Consider the following 21,091-nt stretch of genomic DNA (forward strand, 5'->3'; position numbering starts at 1 on the left):
AAATGACTATATTCTGTTCTTTGTTGATTTTAAAACTTGTGATTGAATGAAGGAATTCTTTGAAGATGAGATTGTTTTCCAGGACCTTTTCCTGTTTCTCTACAGTTGAGAGGCAGCAGTGATGTGCCCCAGGACACATAGTTTATTGGAAGTAGGCCATCTCCTAGCCCCAGCTCAGGATCTACCTACAGTTATGAACTAGCATTTATATCTTTTATTAATTTACATCCCACTGCCTTGTTCCAATGAGGATTTAAAGCAGTTCAAGGCAAAAATCAGTTCTTAGTTTCAAACAAATCAGTAACCCCACTACTCCAGCCCACCAAAAAAACATTCAGGTACATGTACCCATTACTAACAGAGAAAACTCAGCTCTCATCCTGTTTCAGATATAATCAGAAAAGGTGAGCAAAAGAACAAAAAAACCTTTTTTTTTTTTTTTTTTTTTGTAATTGTTGAGAAATGGCTTTGAGCTACTAAAGGAAGCCTGTCTTCAGGTTGGGGTGGGAATGAGAAAGGAAGAAGACATGATGAGAAAGACCTTTGCTCCCCCTGGGAATGGTGGCACACAGCTGTAATCCCAGAAACTCAGGAGGCTAAAGCAGGAGGATTGCAAGTGCAAGGAAAACCTCAGCAACTTAGCAAGACCCTCAGCCAAATCGTATCTCAAAAAATAAAAAGGACTAGCTCAGTGATAAAGCACCTCTGAGTTCCATCCCAATACCAAAAAAAATAAAATAAATAAAAATTGCTCCCTAACTATTAGGTCCTCAACCAAAGACAAATGGAAAAACTGATGATGGTTTCATGGGTTTTTATTTTGGAGAGTTCTGGAAGAGAGATCTTGGAAGTGAATGTCCAAGTTTTAGTCAAGGCTTCTCTTAAGTTGGACCACAATAACTTGTTCCCAAGCACTTGTGATTGTCTATAACCCTGAGGGTTTCATTCCTGATGTGAGTTTTATTCAGAAGAAAACTATTTATAACTTAGGAACAGTTGGTGTTTGGGGTTTTTAGCTATGTACCCCTTATATTTTGCCTGAAGCAATGCTGCTTAGGTTAGCTCCATTTGAAAATTTATCTTCAATTCTTACTCTGGAAAATGCGTCAGAAAAACCAAGGCCCAACCTCCTTCCTGCCTTTTCTCACCTTGAATCTTCTGTAACAGGGCAGTGTTAGTCTTGCCCCTGGAGGGCCTCTCCAGTCCAGGTCCTGCCTACCACATGAGAAGAACTTTGAGTGATTTGACATGAAGCTTCCAGTAAGAGGGCAACTGTCCCAGGCCAGAACCCATAGGGCATTGGGCACACCAGCCCCTTCCCATCAGTAAATCTCATTCTCAAGCTCCATGGCCAATAAGCATTTGAGGGGCTGCAAGGAGCCACTTCCAAACTGATGCTCAATGGTCTCTCCACTTGGAGATGCTCCAGAGTCCACTGAACTTTGATAGCATGTTGGAAGGCAAGTGGCAGCCAGGCAGCTCTGCACCATGAGAGCAAGTCCATTTGCCCCACATTCTCACCCAATAGCCTAGGACCAGAGTCCCAAGAGTTTAACAAAATGGCAGAGAGTGGTGACAAATGGGTCGGCGATTGTCAAAAAAGCCTAGAAGAGAAGCAGACAAGGTAGTAAATTGATATCATCCTGCCTCACAATGTCAGGAATTTCAAACATTGTTATCGACCCCCTTAAAATTTGTTCAAGGGGTACAGAAACACACACACACACACACACACACACACACACACACACCATCTTGTATACAGTTTCAGGGGGATTTTCATGAACACCCAGAAGCCAAGCCGTAGACATAGGCATGAAGACCTGCAAAAGATCCCACTCAATATAGTCAGACACATTGTCCCAGTGTAGGCAGAGGGCCGATTTGGCCGTGTCACTACTCCATCTACCAATGTATACTTTAGGACCTGCAGTCCCAGCAGCAAAGAGAATACTCTAGTCCTGGAGACAGATCTAGTTTGGGTTCCAGCTCAGAGCTTACTAGCTGTGTGACTTTGCCAAGTGTGTAACTTCTCTGAGCCTCAGTTCCAGCTCTGAAAAATAGGATGAATAATAGTGCCTATTTTGTGGGGTGTTTGAGAGTTAAATGGCACACTGCCTGGCACAGTGATAAACATATAGGTGCTCAGACTATATTAGCTGGAGCAGGTTCCACCATAAATCATGCCATCACGCAGTGCTATTAAATGGTCAGGGCTTGAGGTTAAGACACCATTAGCAGACCCCAGAGATAAGAGAAACCACGATACTAACTGGTCACTCCATCTGTTGCAACCTCTGCACCGTGTTTTGTGAGCAATGAGCAGGCAGAGGAGTATATTTGAGGGCAATTTTACAAGACTGAAAAAATGTAAGCAACAAAAAAAGCTCCATTACATGACAAGACATATACATGGATATGGTAGAAATCCTGAGAGCCTCCTGATAGCTCCAGTTTGCAATTTGATGGGAGAGTAAATTAAAAGGGAAAATGTGCTATAATGAGATTCTTCTCATCAAGCTAGTAACTGCATCCCTCTGAGGATGCCCTGAATCCCACACTGCCGCAGCTCCAAGGGGATCATCACAAAACCTCAGGAACTAAAAAAGTTCCAGTATAAACTTTTTTCTTTTCTTTTCTTTCTTTCTTTTTTTTTTTTTTGTACCAGGGATTGAACCCAGGGGTGCTTAACCACTGAGCCACATCCCCAGCCCTTTTTTATTTTTTATTTTTGAGACAGGATCTTGCCAAGTTTCTCAGAGCCTCACTAAATTGCTGAGGCTGGCTTGAAATTGGGATTCTCCTGCCTCAGCCTGTAATACTGGGATTATGGGCATGCACCAAACCAGTATAAATTCTTAAGGCTTTTTCCATAGGCACAACTCAACAAATTCCACTTTAAAATATTTCCTGTGCAACATCTACCAAAACAAGCCACATTTTTTTTCTTCTTTATGTTTTTAAGACCACCACCAGTCAGGGTGTTTAGAGCAGGAAGTGGAGGGAATTTAAGGGCCTTGTAGAAGCTGGGGTGCAGATCAGTGATACAGTGTCTCCTTAAGCATATCCCAGGTTCTGAGTTCCATCCCAGCACCAAAAAAAAAAAAAAAAAAAAAAAAAAAGTTTTCTATACAGGGAAACAGGAAAAATGCCCCCTTGAACTCTACATGGTCTTGCTATGGAATATATGTTTATGAGTTTTGGGGTAGTTATGATTTTGTACCTGTGGTTTTCTAGCTCCAGATCCAGCAGTAATATCCTTGGACTATAAGCACCTATAAAACAACTTCAGCTTGGAATCTAATTAATCTATCTGCGAGTGAGCAAAATCATCACTCCCCACTGACATCAGGAACGTGATGAGGCCAAACTCCATTGGGTGGAAAACTTGGAGCTTCCGTCTACAGCTGGCAGCTTATACATGCAGGTCACTTGTAGACAGAGGCATAAAGCATATGGCTTAGAATTAATAGAGGAGCAGGGCAATCATTCATCAGAAACATGCATTTAGTTCTGGAGTCTTCACTTTAAATCTGCTATAGGCAATCCATTTTTTTTTTGCCTCAAAAATAACCAGATTAATATCCAGCAAGGCTAAGAGAAAAGAGGCACCTGGCTGCTGAGTTGGTCTACTCATAAGCCTTTGTACTGGTGTTGAAAACTCATTTGGCCAAGGCAGCATTGTCATGCTGGGTGCTTCTCAAGAGAAAATCTCATACTGAATAACACTCTAGCTGTTAGTCCCTAGCTGGTGCTCTACACTGTAAATTAAACTCTGTGGATAAATCATTCAGGAAAGGCTCAGCTGATTCAAGACAGACCTGGGGAGGTTTACCCAGGAGATCCTTTAGTGGGGAGCAGGACAGGCAAGAACAGAGCCAAGTTCAACTGCAGACCCTCCCACTGCTTGCATGGAGCCTATGGAGCCTGGGAGAAGTGACGGTGGGGGAGGCCTCAGACCCAGATATCCATGTGACCCAAGCAGCTGCTAAAGAGGTTTAAGTGGGAGAGCTCAAATGCAGTCTCTGGATGCTGGAGAAAAAGGAGTCCAGGCTCAGGCCAGGAAAAGGGTGGGGCTTTGTATTGTGGAGCTCAGGAAATGTTGCTTTGCTTTGAAGCAAAGAATCCAGATGGAATCTTCCTATCTCAGGGCAAAGTCTCACCTCCCTCTTAGATGCTGACCTAACTCCAAAAGGCACAGGTGGGTGCCAGGGACTAAAGCAAGGCTCATTGAGGCCTGGGCAGGGTGGACTGCTATATACAGGCATGCACGAAGAAACTCAGGGACTGCCCCTTCTTTACAAAGCAAGAATAACACACACACATGTGCATATCCACATTCATGTATACAAGAACACAACACAGGCACACCACACACATGCATCATACATGTCACATGTACATACACACATGCACACACTCATCACACATAAAACACCACATACAGGCATATATGTACCATATATGCAAAGCACATCTATCACATATACACTACACACACACCATACCACACACCCCACACACCACACAATATACATAGATACACATCACACCACTTACCACACACACATAAATATACATATCTATCATATACACTACACATACACACATCACACATATACCTCAGACACATGTGCCACCATACGTCATACACATACACACCACAACACTGATACCACACTCCAAATATACCACATGCCACACATATATATGCAATACCCACTCACCACCCCCCCACACACATACACACACACAATCCAAGACTGGCTGGCTTTAGAAAAGCAAGGTGATCCATGTTGGAGCTGGGGACCCTTGACTCATTTTGGGCCAGGTTCAGCCCAGTGAGCAGTAACATGGACTCCTCAGAGAGGACGCATTTCACAGGAGAATCTTCAGGGCCTGAGCTCCCAGGCTGAGCACACGGCTGTCACCTGGTCCCTTGGGGGAAAGTACCATAGGAGACTGAAAGTATGGAATGATGACGTCAATGATTAATATTTATTTCCCAGTGTTTTTTTTGTTTGTTTGTTTTTTATCTGTTGAACCCCTCCTGTGGGCCAGGCTCTATGCCGGTATAGTACAGAGTTGAACACCAATTCTGTCTGCTCTGGAACTTCTGTACTCATCTTCAAATGGGGAAATAGAGGTAGGACTTTGTCAGGCAGCTTACCTAAGATGTGGCATATACAGCAAAAGCAAGTCTTTAACTGGTCTGTCTAGCCGTAGAGCCCACATTTTCTACTTCTGAGCTCCACTTCCATTGTGTGGAGAAACTGTAGATGCCCTTGAGAAAAAGATATATGATAAAATACGTACCAGTGGACGTCTAGGAGGTGAGATCAAGCATGTGGAATAAACTTGTTTTTAATTAAATCTGCCACAAAATTTTAAAAATATATTACTGTCTACTGAGTTGCAAAACAAACAAACAAAAAATGTTCTCAGTGCCAGCCACAACCACCAAGTTATCAGAGGATTATAAAAATATAAGCCGCCTTTGTAGACATCTAATTGTAGAAGCTCCACCACAGAACTGAATGGCCTTGGAGCTCTTCACTGCTCTAGGCAGTAACTGAAGAGAGATCACTCTCCCCTCGTGAAGGCCCCTTACCTGAGAAATATCTGTTTGCTGTAGGATCCAACAAATGGTTTTCAATTAACTCAGAAAGCTGTCAACAAAATGGTTTGGCACTTAACTTTATACTCTGTGTTATTGGGGTGATCACCCAAAGATATTGACTTCAACAGCACTCACAGGTAGGGCAAGTTTCCAAAGCCACTGCAGCATCAGTTCCTGTCACTTGGGTGGCTCCATCTCTCCACCCCCATCTTGAGGCTAATGATCATGTGGGAACAACACTCTGGTCTGCTGCAATCAGATGACAGAGGCAGAGACTTTGGTCAATGACACGTGCAAATTCAGTAGACACCATGTCCCCACGGGTCTTCAGTTCATGACAAACTGTAAGAAGTCACAGGGACAAGCCAGTCAAGGACAACGGCAGAGAGAAACTCTTTCTTAACATTAAAAAAAAAAAGTCTGAATCAATGAAGTAAGAATTCCCAAGGGGAACAACTGAACCCTTGGAAGCTTGGCACCTGCCTTCCTGAAAATCACCTTCCTTTGACGACGATTTTGGGGTTGTCTATCACCATGCTATAGTTTGAATGTCTCTATTAAAACTCATGCTGAAATTTAATCCCCATTGTGAGGTATTAAGAGGCAGGACCAGAAAGAACAATTAAGAGGTTAGGAGCAGAGATCTATAAGTGGATTAACCCACTTATAGATTAATGGGTTAGTGGGTTATTCAGAGAATAGCTCTGCTATAAAAGAGAGTCTCTTTCTGGTTATCTTTCTCTGTCTTGCCCTGCAATGTTCTCTGCCATGTTATAATGTAGCAAGAAGGCCCTCACCAGATGTGACCACTTGATCTTGAATTCCCAGCCTTCAGAACCACAAGGTACGTAAACCTTTATTTTTTTATAAATTACTAAGTGTGTGCTATTCAATTATAGCAACAGAAAACAAATTGAGACAGATCAGTTCTTTTTTAAAGCTCTGGTCCAAATGTGGAGATGAACTCCTTCCAGTCATTCCCTATAACACAGTTATGAAAATACTGGAATATTACACTAAAGGTTTATGAATAATAAAAGAGAGAGGAACAAAGAAACTAGCCTTCAATCAGATACTCTGGCATTAAAATACTATTATCTCATCCTTCCTAGGATGGCTCCTCTTTACCCTGACCTCTGCCTGACTTCAAGTGGCCAACATCATCTTCAATACCTGGAAGCATCAACAATTATGTTTAGATAGTTGCCCAAACCTATGGGCAGACAATGGAGAATGAAAGTCTCTCCCTCAAGTTCAAGATCCCTTTACTGTACTTCAGATAATACATTGATTCCTTCTTTTACTTTCTAGGTATTTATTGGACACTTACTATATGCTAGACTTTCCAATAGGGCTGAAGATGAAGTGATATAAAAACTCTATCTCTGCCTCCACGGAGGAGTTAACGGTTGTTGATCTCTGGGGTTCCTCCTCATGTCACTGGAGGATCATGCTTCTGTCATGAATAATTTTTATGATTTTATAAAAGATCATCTTCTGCTCACTTTGGCTCCAACCCAACAACTCAAACAATAAGCTTCATTCCAGAAAGGACTCAGAGGCCACTTGTGCTTTGGTTAAGGTGGGGTTGATGGGCAGAGTATCCTTAGTTCTGAGTATCAACAGCACAGACTCTGAGAGGCTAGTTTTCTTTTAAAGGGTGTTTTGTGGTTTCTTATAGCAGTGCATTAGGCATCATGGCCACAGCTACACCATGGTCAGATCCCTGGCTATCTCAAGTCTTCAGAGGAACTCCTTTGGCCCTGGGAATTCATTATTGGATGTACTCCACCAATCCATCAAGTCCTGGAAGTCTCATTAAGGCCAACTTGGGTCAAGGAAGCACTGGATCCCAATTCGAGTGGGAGGTCAAGGGGCAAGGCTCTGCTGATCTTTTGAGTCTTGGATGGCCAGACTCGGCTCAGGAGGTGCACTAGGGGACTAGAGAGGAGCGCGTGACAGAGGCAGTACCTAAACTGGAGTGAGAGAGGTCTGGGCTTCTTCCGTCTGAGCCATCCTTACACCACTCCTTCTTAGAGATGCTCCCCAGAGATCCAGCTCTGTACCCAGTCCCCTCTCTCTTTTGACTCCCTATCACACAGACTTCCAGAGGTCCCAGGGATTGCCCACTACTCCCACCAAACAGAACAACAAAATGATGGACACCATTGGATTCTAATTTTTTAAAAGTGTCTCATCATAGTTCTTATCAACTTATAGCAAGTTTGATCCTATATTTTTCTGTGTATCCTAGAAGTGTGCTACATTTTACAATCTGAATGCCAGGTGGGTAACTCCCCATTGGGCTACTAATTACTATTTTCATTACATTTAAGAGACTTTGTTAAAAAAAAAAACTTGCTAATTTGTTTTGCCTTGTAATTAGATATTGTGAATAAAAAAGAGAAGTTTTAATGTGATCTTGGGATTTTCTTGAACAATCACATTGACGTCTGAAAGGATCAAAAAAAGCAACAAGAAGCTGGGTGCAGTCCCAGCTACTTGGGAGGCTGAAGCAAGAGGATTGTTTGAATTCAGGAGTTCAGGGACAGCCTGGGCAACGTAGCAAGATTCCATCTCAAAAAACATACAAACAACAACAACAAAAAAATACAGGAGCCAAAACATCCTGGAACAGGAACTTGAGGCTCAAATGATGGACATTGCCAGCACCTTGACAATACCAAGATCGCTCTGAATGGTGGGAACTGTTCTGTAACATTCTTCGAGCCACGTTTCCTAAGTTTTACTTAATGCCAACAATGACTGGGCCTACAATTTCTCCTGATGTGCTCTGGTCCACATCAGAAACAGTAGAAAGTTTCTACCAACTTCTGCTCTGGATGGAGATATCATCAGAGGCAGGAGTATGTTGCAGAGAGTCAAGTAAAATACTTGACTTCCTTTCTTCCAAACTAACCTTTGCTTATAAATGTCGGGCCCAAGGAAGGACTTCCATAGGTTTGTAAATCAGGTACTAAAGCAAACCAAGAGTGTTAGCAACCAGGAGGTATCATGAGGGTCCATGTTTTGCCTCACATTCCACATCAACTGTGTGTCAGTCAGTTTTCTGTTACTGTGACAAATACCTGAGATAACCAACTTATAAAGAGGATAGGTTTATTTGGGGTCGTAGTTTCATAAGTTTCATTCCATAGTTGCCTGGCCCTGTTGCCTTGGGCCTGTACGGGCACAGTACAAAATGGCAGAAGCACATGGTGGAGGAGGCTGCTTATCCCTAAATATAGAACTCAGAAGCATTGCCCAGATTCTGACTTTCCCCCTTGCCATGTATCCCCGATAACTACTACTAAGTTTCACTTCTTTTGTGGTTGAATCTATTTTTATAAGTGTTTAACTTTAATCTCTCTTTAGCTCCTACAATATAGAAACCTTCCCTACTGGGCAAGGGAGACTCACCTTTGCCCTACTTTCTCCTGTTCCATGTTAGAGCCAAAGTCACTAGACACATCCCTTCACACTCATTTCTTAGAGCACCACGAAAAAAGGAGAAGTCTGGTGGCCACGTTGGAATCCCATGGCTGGCACCACACTGTCAACACCTGTCCAGTGCTTCTGGGGCTAATTCATCTTTCTGGCTAGGACTGGTAAGCCTGGCCAGCGGCATTGGAAAAAAAAATGTCCAACCAGTCAAATTTATTTCTTCTACTAGAAGAATAATTCCTATTTGGGAATCTCCTATTGAGGATTCAGAAATCTAATTCCTTCTGGAAGCACAGCATCTACTTAGAGAGCCAAGGGCAAAGCATACATTTTCTCCTTACCCTTTCCCACACAACACCACAGAACATAGTGAGGGCTATTCTGCGAATGTCCCGACACCTGCATTCATGGCCAATCTTCCTGCACTGATGGATTTTTGTGGGTCCAAGTCACCAATGGCACTAAGGAAGATTCAACTTGAGAGACTGGCAGATACAAATCTTTCTTCTGTCGTGGGCCACTGATTGTTACTCTGGTTCGGTGTTTGTTTCCTTTAAGGCACACAAATGTAATGGAATATCTAGGATAATTTTATCAGCAGAAGCACCATTTTAAATGCTAAATAAATACACATACACACCTCAACCCCTCCTTCCAGGTTGCATGCCTGCTTATCACTAAAATCACTGCCAAGAAAAAAATATGTATTGATATATGTGATTTTGGGGAGTGGGCCCCAAACCTTGCTAGGAGATGTTGAAATGGAATTGAAAGGGAATATAACTTAAAACACATTAAAACAATCTGGCTTTACCCCCATTTGTCCCTTCAGAGGGAAACCGTCAGATGGAGACCATGGGGCACATAGACTGTTGTATTCTTAGTCCACACCCTCCTGTTGAACTTCTGCAGCACACACAAGTCACCAAATCCTGAGGAGGAGGAATTTGTCAAAGGCTCCATTTATTTTTTTTAATTAATTAATTTATTCTAATTTGTTGTATATGACAGCAGAACGCATTCCAATTCATAGTACACAGAGCACTACTTTTCATGTCTCTGGTTGTACACAAAATCACACCATACATGTACTTGGGTTAATGATCTCCGTTTCATTCCACCCTCTTTCCTACGCCCCTACTTCCTCCTTTTTCCTCCCTCCCCTTTGCCCTATGTAAAGTTCCTCCATTCCTGCCCTGATTCTCCCCACCCCCATCCAGATTATGGATCAGCATCCTCATATCAGAGAAAACATTTGGCATTTGGTTTCTTGGGATTGGCCTACTTCACTTAGCATGATATTCTCCATCCATTTACCTGAAAATGTCATGATTTGATTCTCCTTTAATGCTGAGTAATAGTCCATTATATAAATATACCACAGTTTCTTTATCCATTCATCTGTTGAAGGGCATCTAGGTTGGTTCCACAATGTGGCTTTTGTGAATTGATGTGCTATAAACATTGATGTGGCTGTATCCCTGTAGTATACTGTTTTTAAGTCCTTTTGGTATAGACCAAGGGGTGGGATAGCTGGATCAAATGGTGGTTCCATTCCAAGTTTTCCAAGGAATCTCCACACTGCTTTCCAGAGTGTTTGCACCAATTTGCAGTCCCACCAGCAATGCATGAGTGTGCCTTTTCCCCCACATCCTCACCAACGATTCTTGTTGTTTGTATTCTCGATAGCTGCCATTCTGACTGGAGTGAGATGAAATCTTAGTTTTGATTTGTATTTCTCTAATTGCTAGAGATGTTGAACATTTGTTCATATATTTGTTGATTGATTGTATGTCATCTTCTGAGAAGTGTCTGTTCAGTTCCTTGACCCATTTATTGATTGGGTTATTTGGTTTTTTTGGTTTTTATTTTGATGTTAAGATTTTTGAGTTCTTTACATATCCTAGAGTTTAGTGCTCTATCTGATGTGTGTGTGGTAAAAATTTACTTCCATTCTGTAGGCTTTGTATTCACCTACCTGATTGTTTATTTTGCTGAGAAGAAGCCTTTTGTTTGAATCCATCCCATTTATTGATTCTTGCACTTTATTTCTTGCACTATAGGAGTCTTATTAAGGAAGTTGGAAAGGCCCCGTCTGTTAAGCCACTACCTTTGGACAGGTTCACCTGTGTCAGATCCAACATGATTATCTTTTTTTCTTTTCTTTTCTTTTTCTTTTTTTTTTTTGCTGATACTAGGGATCTGGAGATCAAACCCAAAGGTACTGAGCTACCTCCCCAGTCCTTTTTTTATTAATCTTTTCATTTTTAAACAAGGTCTCACTAAGTTGCCCAGGCTGGCCTCAAACTGGGGATCCTCCTGCCTCAGCCTCCTAAATAGCTAGGATTACAGGTGTAATCCTAGCAGCTACCACCAGCTATCATTGTGTTCATAAAGGTCTCTATAGAATTATTCCATTCCTCATCTCTTTCCTTTAATGACATAAAAGAGGATAATCTGGAGAAAGTTTTTCAGATTCTCCTCTCCATGTGATACCACTCTTTTGGGTTGATTATTTGTTTTTTCCCGCCTCTGTACTCCAAATTCATATGTTGAAGCCCTCCCACCCTTGACTTGTATTTGTGTAAAGGACCTATAAAGAAGTAATTAAGGTTAAATTAGGTCATTAAGTTGGGACTCTAACCAATAAGGCAATAGGGTATTATCCAAGGAGACACTGGAGAGCTCTTATTCTGCCCTCTCCTTCCTGTCTGCCCCTCCCATCACATATGTGGATAAAGGAAGTCACATGAGCATATAGCAAGATGGTGGCTGTGTACAAGCCGGAAGAGAGCCCTCACTATAAAATAAACCCTGCCAGATCCTGATTTTGGAGTTTCCAGTCTCGAAAGCAATGAGAAAATAAATGTATGCTATTTAAGTAACCCAGTCTGTGATACTTTGTTATAGCAGTCTTAGTAGACTAAAACAACTACTCATTGCATATGAGATGCTGTTTAATGAGCCAGGGCTTGGCCAGGTGCAGTGGTGCACACCTGTAATCCTAGTGGCTCGGGAGGCTGAGGCAGGAGGATTGTAAGACCAAAGCCAGAGTCTGCAAATTAGCAAGGCCCAAAGCAACTGAGGGAGACCCTGACTCTAAATAAAATATCAAAAAAGAACTGGGGATGTGGCTCAGTGGTTAAGCATTCCTGGGCTCAATTCCTGGTACCCCCCCCCAAAAAAAGAGAGAGAGACAGAGACAGAGACAGAGAGAGTGAGCTCCAGGCCTCTTAGTAATAAGTAATAAAAAATTGGTACTTGCTTTTTGAAACAATAAGAGATTGTTTTAAAAGGATGTAGTTTGGGGCTCTCAAAACTGGTATAAAGCTGCAAAACATATTTGGTATAACAAGAACCATAAAAGACCTAGAGGGAAGAGATATCGTGCATCAAACAAAGCATCAGCATTGCTTCAGGCTCAGCATGATCAAGACTTCACTGTGGAACTACCATGATCAATTTAACCTCTGAAAATCCCCTGCATCACACGCATAGAATTCTCTGTGTCACATGTCCAGAATTGAAAGTCCCCAAGAGTAAGCATCTGATTGGTCAAGTTCAGGTTATAACCCAGCCAATCTGGCTGTACAAGAGGCCTCCACAGTGGAGAGAGGCAGAGGGAGGTAGGAACCAGGATGCCTTCCTGCCCAGACCAGACTCAACAGGAGGATATTAGCCCCACTAAGGAAATTACATATTTATGGGGAAGGAAAATGAGCACACTATGGCTCATAACAGTAAGGTATCAGTGTTGTTTCCAAAAGGATGTAGGTATTAAATATTGTGGTTCTATACCCAAGTCATGGCACATACATGTGGCATGTGAGCTGTTGAGAGGACCCAGGTAAAATTCATGGAGCTCTACTCGTGGAGAGTAGCTGTGGTCCTACTAAGCTTGACTTCCATGAGCTTTGATTTCAACATATTCTTGAACCACCCTTTTCTCATATTTCTCAAGGCAATGAACAGCTTGATATCCCTGTGAACATCCTCCATGCTTGAACTCGGCATACGTGTTTTACTGGACAGGTTTTTCACTATCCCGTTTCTGAGTTTGGCTTTCTACAAGGCTCAGTGATTTTATAAGCATTTATCAACCTAGATCTTAGTGTAGGTGGCTTCTATGAGTGTCCTGAGATAAGAAAGTAATGTTCTGTGGCCACAGATGACTCAGTCCACCAAAGCAGAAAGAAACTGATTCATCCCTCGTGAATCTCTCTGAACTAAGACTCCACATCATATTGGGAGGACCAGTGGACAACACACCAGAGGACATCATGTCTTCTACTTCTCAATGACCAAGTGACACATATTTCATGAGAGCCATTTTTCTATAAGATATACCATTTCTCAGAAAGAACAGACACTGTGAAGTAATAGGACAATACTTTCTTGTCATGTAGACTTTTTTATCTTATGCATATTGAAAGATCTGTTTTAGTCTTATTTAGGCATGAGTTTTATAATGTATCCCTTTCATGCAGATCTAAAAAGGAAAACATAAGCGAAACAAATTGCAAACTTCTTCACATGCATGCTCTGACTCTTCTGAGTTGTTTTTTTTGACTCAGATTCACTGATAACTGTTTTGCTACAAAATCTGTCCTCTGTGCCATGAAGCGTTTTAATGATACAGCATTTCTTAAAAGAATCCATCAAAGAGCTAAAAGCCATTGGTGGGCTGGGGATGTGGCTCAAGCGGTAGCACGCTCGCCTGGCATGCGTGCGGCCCAGGTTCGATCCTCAGCACCACATACAAACAAAGATGTTGTGTCCGCCGAGAACTGAAAATAAATATTAAAAATTCTCTCTCTCTCTCTCTCTCTCTCTCTCTCTCTCTCTCTCTTAAAAAATAAAAAATAAAAATTAAATAAAATCCATTGGTGCTGAGTACTTAAGCTAGCTCTGACATTATTTAGAGTTTCTTTCAAATTCCAGGTTAGGAATTGCTAACCCCATTGGCTTCACCACTTTTCTCTTTCCTCTTCCCCACGAGATAATTTGTACTTGAGGAATTATGAGTGCTCCACGATTGTCCCTGGGACTTTTCTCAGCTGCTACTTATTCCATAGATTTGGATGCTGACCTTGTTAAAGATTAGGGGACAGCAACTGAGTAACCACTGATGGCTGACTGACGGCGATCATAAAACACTGAATATAAGATATATGTAAATTTCAGAAGCACTAAAACTTTAGAAAATGAGATTATAGAGTCAATTAAAAATAAAAGGTAAAGGTCCTTTTGAAACTTAGCAGTAATGCAAAATGAGTGAAGAAATATTAATTGTGTCTTATAACAGTTGGTGCCACACAGAACATGGTGGCATGATAATGAATTGATTTTGAATCCACATTTCTTTCATAGGCCTCATCACACCATTAAATGTTAGAGTGATCCATCTGTATTCTGTCCCTCTCACTGTTCTGGGGTCTAATCTTATCCTTCACACCAAGACTTTCCTGAGCTTGAGCTTGGAGGAGGTAAAGGTACTTTGATTTGAAAAGTTGATATCAGTGAGCAGGCAGGTTTGGGGGTATCCTTGGATACTAGGATAGGAGAGGACCAGACTGGGGTCTGGGTTCTAAAGGATTTTTTTTTTTAATAGGCCAGAGCATAGGTGGTTGAACCAAGTTTAAGGGCAAAACAGTTCGCATTAGCCAAGGACACATGGGGAGTCCAGAGAGATTTGCAAATTAAGCCACAGGCAACAATATCTGAGCACATCAGCAAGTCTTTGTTACTGATTTCATCTACACTTCCTGGCAGCGCCAAGGCTGGGTAGGGCCTGTGTTGGCCTATGTCTAAAGAAATGGCCAGTAGTGAAGGGGACTGAACCAGGTGTAGAGTTTGACAGGTCCTGAGGCACATGTGGAGTTAACAGCATCTACTAGTCTTTGAACATATGGTCCAATAGAGGGTTCTTTCTCTGGCTCTCAAAAGTATTTCCTGATCATGTTCCATGGTCACACTGGATCACCCTGTCTAGTCTCAGGGGACAGCTTAATTCCACATGTAGAAACAACCATGGATGTATTTTCTTCTAATGTTGTTGAACCCAATCAAAGATTATGACAACCTGAAACAAAAAAAAATGAACCTTTCTTCAAGGCATGGCCACCCCACCTCCACACACACAGCTGGAGTTTCCTGCTAACAGGATCCTTGAGTATTTGGAGGTCCTGGCCAACTGACAAAACAATTTGCTCATGATGGTGGCTTAATGACAAAGAGGAAATCTTTTATGGACTGCTGGGGTAGCAAAACCTGTCCAAAGAACACAGCTTTGTGTTGCTGTAGCCACAGGGAATAACTGGGCTAGGGATTCTTTTTATTTTCCACTGTGAATGTTCCAAAGATGACAAGCTCTGCAGGAAATCCTGGGTCCTACATAGACACATATATCCCTGCTGCTGGTGTCATTCAGTCCTAATCAAGTCCTACATCACCAATGGGCTTATCCGCAATGGAAAGGAAGAAAAACAAAACTCAGGTTGCAAATCCCCGCCTACAACTTGCTTTTGACAGCATTTCCCAGCGCTCTCCAGGAGAGAGGAAGCGTTGAAAATGTTCAGTGCAAGCAGCAGCAGGGCAGAGAGCTTGCAGGAAGGGAGCTTGTATTTAAAGGATTGTTTTATTTTCATAACTTAAGTTTAGTTCATTTTGGTAAGCCGTATGGATTGGATCAAAAAATCAAGTTTTTGACCTGGAAGTCAATCTTTTCTAGAACTTGAAGAAAAAGGACACTGTGTACTGGTATGAATATTAAATAAGGTAATGGGAGGCCATTCTTTTGGACTAAGCTTCTGTACTAGGCCCCCAAACCAGACCAAACCAAAATGAAGTCACTCATGCTAAATGCTACATCATCAAACTGAAACTTTAAAGAAGCAGATAGATTGCCCAAACAAACTAGTTTTTTCCTAAAAAACAGGAGATTTTGATCTACCTGATTCAATGCAATAAAATGTCCCCTTGACTTAATCCTTACCACCCCCCCAAAAAAATCTTATTTTAACCATGTTAATCATCTTTCTGTCACTATGACAAAATACTTGACAATAAGCTTATAAAGAGTAAAGGTTTATTTTGACTCACAGCTGTGGAGGTTTCAGTCCATGACCGATTGGCCACATTGCTTTGGGACTACTGTGAGGCAGCACATCACGGCAGGAAGCATATGATGGAGCAAACTGCACATGGTGGCAGCCAGGAAGCCAACAGAGAGAAAGGACAAGACCAGAGTCCCACAGTCCCTTTCAAGAGAATGCCTCCAATAACCTAAAGATCTCCCATTAGGCTCCACTTCTTAAAGGTTTCACAACCTCCCCATAGCATAATGGGTTGTTGACCAAGCTGGTGACACGTAAGTCGTTGGGGGATACTTATCCAAATCAGGTTTTCTTTCCCGTGTGTCCTGTTTCTTTGTTCCCGTATTACAAAATCCACTGTTTGGCTATTGCCCTTGGAGATCACTCATTCCATTTTGTAGAACGGAGGCCGCTCTAATGCATGAATTACAAATAAAAGCCAATCCTATCTTTCATAAATCTGGTTGTGATTCCATCTTTTAGCACAAATACGTATTTTCTAACCTCCTATGACATAAACTGAATTTGTTAGCAGAAATCATCAAAGGTTTATCTACTTTACACCAGGCCAGAATATCTTCCATGAATTTATTTACAATTTCCTTGTTTTTTCCCCCCATTTTTCTTGATGGGGTGATCTCTTCCTTGAGTACATTATGTGACATAAAAGCGTCTTAGCAGACTAGAGTGAGTGCATAGAGAGAGGGCGTCTCTGTTGACCTGTAAGAATGAGACATGGTGTTGGGAGAAGTCATGTGGCAGGGGACTATGGACAACTCCAGGAGTTCAGAATGTCTCCCTGTTGTTGATAGCCAGTGAGGAAATAGGGACATCAGTCCTACAACCTCAAAAAACCCAAATTCTGTGTGAGCTTGGAAAAAGACCCAGAGCTCTAGGAAGGAATAAACCCCTAGCTGAAGTCTTCGTCATGTTTTTCTATCACAGTGTAGCAAGGAAACACATTCTCTATGCATAAAGTTTTGAAGGACATATTATCTATGGCGAATTTTGTTAATAAATGTCTCTATATTGCCCTCCAAAGCCATAACAATTCACACTCTCCTCATGATGGGTCACTGTAGAGAAGTTTCATCCCCACCACTTATTAATGCTTGATATGAGCATGTCTCTGTTCACTAATGAAGTTGAGCATCTTATATTTTTAGGTCCTTGGTTTTCTTCTTTCATAAAATGTTTTTCTGTGGTATTTTTTCTCATTATGCCATTGGGTTATTTAGGCTTTTTAAATTTGATTTATAAAAATCATTTTATAAATATTGAATATGAATCCCTTTTCTATTATATATGTAAATATATGGAATATATATAATATGTATTTTATATTTGCATCTCATATTTTTTCTAGAATTTCTTTGTTTTTCTTGTCACGCAGAAGCACTGTGAAGTAAAATTTATAATTTTTATCTGTTTTGTTTTTTTTTTAAAGACCTTCCTATTTCCAGATTATTTTAAATATCCTTTTATGTTTTCTCAGAATATTTTTTTTATAGTTTCGTTCCTATGCTTTTTGCTTCCATCCCATCTGGAATTGAGTTTTGGGCCATCCACTCTCCACCCACCCCAGCCTGATATTCACTCCCACCATTTACCTGATAGTGCCTTAGGCCAGGTCCCCAGCAATTTCTGTGCTGCTGAATCAAAAAGACAGTTCTACAGCCTCATCCTCCTTCACATCTCAGCATCTTTTGTTGAGCTGAACACAACTTTCTTTTTTTCTTTTTCTTTTTAGACACTTCCCTCTCTTGGCCTGTAGCACAGCATCGTTTCCTGACTTTCCCTCCGTCTCACTTGCCTTGTTGACCTCCTTTTGTTGGATCATCTTCCTTTACCCCATCTCTAAATGTTGGCATTTCTCAAAATTGGGTTCTGGATCCTCTTTCCTTTCTCTTCCTTGGGGACCTGAGTTTTATATGATATCTAAAATGATTCCTCTCTGACATCTCCAGCACCATGTCTTTCCTGAGCTGAAGTCTGTTATCCCCACACGTCCCTCACACTTTGGATTATCCACAGCCATCCCAAATGGAAAGTGCTCAACACAGAACCCTGGATTCCTGTCCTCTCTTTCAAACTTGTTTTCTCTTGAGGTTTCATTGCCATCTGCTTCCTTGGCTCAGCCCAGATGCCTGGGCATCATTTTTGATTTCCCCCTTCCCTCTACCTAGATATTTAATCATTCAAATCTGTCAACTTTATCTACCAAATATATCTTGATTGGATCTGCTGCCCTTCATCTCCACGATCACCTCTTCATCCAGGAGACACTCTTCCCTCTCCCTGAGGCCTTTGCAATGATTTCTGCAGCATGAAGTGACTTCATCTTCACTTCATAAAATAATTATGTATTAAAAAGATGTCACATTTGCCCCTTCTTTAAATGGGATTTCCCATTGTACTCACCACAATGCAAACTCAATTGCAGGGTCTCTAAGACCTTAATTCACCACCTCCATCTCAAGCTACTGTCCACCTTGCTCCTGGGTCTTCTTTCAGATCTTGGAATAAACCCAGATCCTCCCTTAGGGGCTGTGTGAGTTTCCTAGGGCTTCTGGAACCAAGCATCACAAACCCAGGGACTTAAAACAACAGAAATAGATTCTCTCACGTTTCGGGGACCTGAAATCCTAAATCAAGTATTTTGTAGTTGAAAAACTGTGTTTAGGAGTGGGAAAAAAAAAAAACTTCTTATTTTCTGCCTAAAAGAACTGAATATCCTCAGTAAGATACGCTATTTGTTTTCTTTTTGTAAATAGCAAAATCACTATTATGGAACAAAGACCAGAGACAAATATTTGTCATATTTATACAAAAGTAGAATTTGAGATCTAGATGACTGATCTGATGGGTATGAATCGTCTCATATCAGGTGAATTTTCGTTGACCTGTTTGAACATCCTAAGCTCTATTTTTATTTTATTTTTTTAAGTTTCATCATTTCTGGAGGCTTATTGACCACAGTAAAAAGTGGCAACTCTTCCTAACTGTGCTGCACCACAGGGCTTGGCCCTCCCCCAGGCCACGTGCCTGTGCATTTGCACTCCCTGTGTTTTGAGAGGGCCTGCTTTTCCTCTGAAAGGCTTTTGGGATCTGGACAGATAGACCCTCCTGAGCTGTCTCCCCCTGAGCAGATAAGTGAAGGGTTATCTCCTCTCAGTAAACACAGCATCTCTCTCAGCAGGGCAGCCAATCACCTCCCAGAAGAACTGGGCAGTCTCCAGTGGGAAAAGGAAACCCTTCCCTAAATAAACAGCCCAGAGCCAGAACCTCCTGGAGAGGTTTGGGGGTCACTTGTATCCTCCCCAACGCCATCGTACCCACAAGTGGCATTAGGCAGGGAGGGCTCTTCAGACACCAGTCCCCTCTGTTCCCTGTGGCAGAGGAGTTGAGTTGGAGGTAGTGGGAGGCTTCACCAGGCCTCTCTGGAGAACAGGGTGCTGAGGTTTGCACCAGAACCAGCCCGACCTCACCCCGTCCAGAGGAAAGGGCCTCAATGAGCCGCAGCTGCCTTGTTGAGAGCCACACGAAGGTCCGGTGCCACGCCAGCCCTCCAAATGCTTTCTTTTCTTTTATTTTTTTTCCTCCAAAGGCTTTCTGAGCAGCTGGCAGCCCACATTTTCATCTGCTTTTTAGATACTTGGTCTTCACACCTCCACCTCCTGCTACCTTCTGCCCTCAGGACTAGGTGAAGCACTCCTAGCTGGTTCTGTGAGGGTGCTCCACCCGCAACAAGTGAGTCCAGTGGGTGGGAGAAAATTTAATTATTCTTAATGACAGGGCTGGCTCGACCCTCTGACAGGCTGATTTATATTTTAACACACCCAGAGAAAGCAGAGAGTACAAGGTTTCCCACCCATGACTTGTGACACAGGTCTGTTAGTGAGGCAGAGGATATAATTGGTACTAAACCATATACCTCCTCTGTCCTGGAGGAAGTGAGAGGAGACAACAGTGAAGGTCTGCTGTGCACAGAGAGCTGCACTGAGCCGTTCCAAGTGCTGTCCTGTCTATCTACAGTCTCTCAGCAACCTGGCAAGGTGGGCATCATCAACCCTCCTTCCTAGATGTGAGACGGAGTCATTTGCCACCATCCTCATACCTCAATACTAAGATGTGTCCAAACATCCAACTGCCCCAGAAATTTTCATGAGGATCCATTTTAAAAATCAGACCATTGTCCTCAGTGAGAGACCATCTGCCGTGGTGTGTGGTGTGGGGTGGTGATGGGCTCTGCCTGCTGGGCCGTGAACAACGGGTCTGTGACATCATGGTGGCCTTGACCATGAGATAAGGACAGGGTGGGAGTGAGGGGCACCCGTGAATGCGTCACAAATGACTCAGTCAGAAGATACTTTGTGTTGTGAAAATCTCAGAAATTCATGAAACAAAGGTCATTCACAATTGAATAAGAGCTACTACAGATCCACGGGCTAAAGAAGAAATCTCAGAAATGAATGAAGAGAGACGGCCAATGCTAGGGGTTGGGAGCAGAAAGCTGTGTGCAACATTAAAAAAAAATGCACATGCAGACGAATTTCTGTTTTTGGAGAGAGAGCCAATGAGCTGGTTTTTGCTTTCTTCTTTAACAACAACAACAAAATCAGCTTTTTATTTTAGAAGATTTTCTAAAAGTCCCATATGCCCACCTCCAGTTAACGTTATTGTTCACATTTGTCACAACTCATGAGCCAATATCGACTTGTTATTATTAAAGTCTATATTTTACTAATATGTCTGTAGTTTTTACCTCTCTAGGATCTCTTCCAGAGGACTGTGTCACATGGAGTCGTCTCCTTCAGCTCCTATTAACTCAGGCAGTTTCTCAGACTTTTCTTGGTTTTGATGATCTTGACAGTTACAAGGAGCACACACCCAAGAATCTTAAAGCATTTCTTTCCCTCAGAGTTAGACAGGT

At 42.1% G+C, this 21,091-nt stretch overlaps 1 protein-coding gene across 1 annotated transcript in view; it reads left to right on the forward strand.

The window, feature by feature from the left end:
• Positions 1 to 13,905, forward strand: part of LOC144367385 (uncharacterized) — a 74,635-nt gene extending 60,730 nt beyond the window's left edge. Inside the window, exons 2-3 of the mRNA XM_078023460.1 lie at positions 6,403 to 6,464; positions 6,733 to 13,905. Coding sequence (XP_077879586.1) covers positions 6,403 to 6,464; positions 6,733 to 6,764 — 94 coding nt within the window. The 3' untranslated portion in view covers positions 6,765 to 13,905. The remainder of the gene's footprint in view (positions 1 to 6,402; positions 6,465 to 6,732) is intronic.
• Positions 13,906 to 21,091: the final 7,186 nt, after the last annotated feature.

This window comes from Ictidomys tridecemlineatus, chromosome 10, assembly GCF_052094955.1.
Source record: "Ictidomys tridecemlineatus isolate mIctTri1 chromosome 10, mIctTri1.hap1, whole genome shotgun sequence".
Lineage (NCBI taxonomy): Eukaryota > Metazoa > Chordata > Mammalia > Rodentia > Sciuridae > Ictidomys > Ictidomys tridecemlineatus.